Consider the following 1,861-nt stretch of genomic DNA (forward strand, 5'->3'; position numbering starts at 1 on the left):
CCCCCAGAGGAGGGAATGGCCACCTTGGAAGATACCCTGGAGGAAGGAAGGGCCACCTGGGAAGATATTCTGGAGGAGGGAAGGGCCACCTGGGAACATATTCTGGAGGAGGGAATGGCCATCTTGGAAGAGCCCCTGGAGGACAGAATAGCCACCTTGAAAGACCCCCTGAGGAGGGAAGGGCCACCTTGGAAGATACCCTGGAGGACAGAATAGCCACCTTGGAAGACCCCCCTGGAGGAGGGACTAGCCACCTGGGAACATATTCTGGAGGAGGGAATAGACACCTTGGAAGACCCCCAGAGGAGGAAATAGCCACCTTGGAAGATCCTCTGGAGGAGGGAATAGGTATCTTGGAAACAACCTCACAGATAGAGACAGCTTGCTGCCACAGGTGAGGGGTGGGAGGTGAAGAAAATGGGGAAAGACGGTCAGCGGCCCAGACTTCCAGGTAGAAGGCACAGGGACACGCAGGGTGGTGACGGCGGTTCATGACACTATATTTATTGTCCTCAGAAAGCTGCTAAAGGAGCAGATAGTAAAGGTCCTCATGCAGACCTCTTGGACTCTATGGTGCAAAATAGACCAGCAATTCTTTTCTGCTTTTCCAGACTTAAACAGTCTGAGATCGGTCCATGATCTGTCCATTTCCTTGTGTATGAGTGTCCTGGATCAGCAAAGCAAACAATCTCAAATGGGATCATGACTTAAAACCAGACATCCACCCTCCCCGAGTCCTGGAGACGAGACAGCCGAGGTCAAGGGTCCCGGGGCTGGGCTCCCTGCAGTCTCCAGGGGAGGTCCTCCCCGCCTCTTCCAGCTTCCGGGGGCGCCGGGCGTCCGTCCCTGGGCTGGTGGCCGCCTCCCTCTCGTCTCCGCCTCCGTCTCCACGCGGCTTCTCCTCTGCGTCCGTGTCTCTCCTCTTGTGTGTCTTAGAAGGACCCTGTCCCTGGGTTTAGGGCCACCCCCACCCAGGAGAAACCTCATCTCAGACCTTTCACTCCATCACAGGAAGGAAGCAAAGTAGAATGGACTGGAATCAAACGAAAATAAGGATAATGAAAGAAAGTAAGATAAAATGCAAAGTGACCATCCATGGGCATAAACCTCATATCCCTCGACAGGGCAGAAAAACAAGAAACGCCTAAAATAGACAGACAACACAGGGAGAAAAAGAAGAAAAGGCAAGAACGAAATGTGACCAACACCGTCTCTTCATGGCAGGTGTTGCGTCATGACGGCGGGTCACACGCTGCAGGGCTCACTTCCTGGCCAAGACAGCGTCGTAGGTTCCCCCCGTCCTCCGGCACCGCACGTCTCGGAAGCCGGCGGGGGCCAGGAGCGCGCGGTACTGGGCGGGGGTCCGCTCGCGGCCCTCGGTCTGGACCAGCATGTTCAGCGAGTACAGCAGCGTGGTCAGGGGGCCCCGCCCGTCCGCGTCCAGGAGGCTCTCGATGACCAGGATGCCGCCACCTGCCGCGGGGAGGGTGAGGGGTTGAGCGAGGGTCAGCCCGGACCCAGGACCCGCTGTGCACTCTCTCCTTGCCCGGCTTCCTGCCTACACCCCTGTGGCGCAGATTAGCCCACAGCTCTGGGCATCTCCCACCCTCCCCTGCAAGATGGACCCTGACCTAGGACCCCCTGCAGGGATACACCCTAATCCCCCCGTGGGACAGAGCCTGACCTAGGACCCCCCACGGGACAGACCCTGACCTAAGACTCCCCGAGGGACAGACCTGGATGTAAGACCCCCCGAGGGACAGACCCTGACCTAGGACCCCCCCGCGGGACAGACCCTGACCTAGGACCACCCTGTGGGACAGACCTTGATGTAAGACCCCCCGAGGGACAGACCCTGATG

The 1,861-nt window shown here is 58.4% G+C and overlaps 1 protein-coding gene across 2 annotated transcripts in view; it reads right to left on the reverse strand.

Annotated features, from left to right (window-relative positions):
• Window positions 1-480: 480 nt before the first annotated feature.
• The window catches only part of ASMT (acetylserotonin O-methyltransferase), a 25,571-nt gene continuing 24,190 nt past the window's right edge, over window positions 481-1,861 (reverse strand). For both annotated transcript variants that reach the window (XM_040266414.1, XM_040266413.1), the window contains one exon: window positions 481-1,473. In XM_040266414.1, the coding sequence (XP_040122348.1) occupies window positions 1,262-1,473 (212 nt within the window). In that variant the 3' untranslated portion in view covers window positions 481-1,261. The remainder of the gene's footprint in view (window positions 1,474-1,861) is intronic.

The sequence above is a fragment of the Oryx dammah genome, unplaced genomic scaffold (genome assembly GCF_014754425.2).
Source record: "Oryx dammah isolate SB20612 unplaced genomic scaffold, SCBI_Odam_1.1 HiC_scaffold_23, whole genome shotgun sequence".
In the NCBI taxonomy this organism is placed as follows: Eukaryota; Metazoa; Chordata; class Mammalia; order Artiodactyla; family Bovidae; genus Oryx; species Oryx dammah.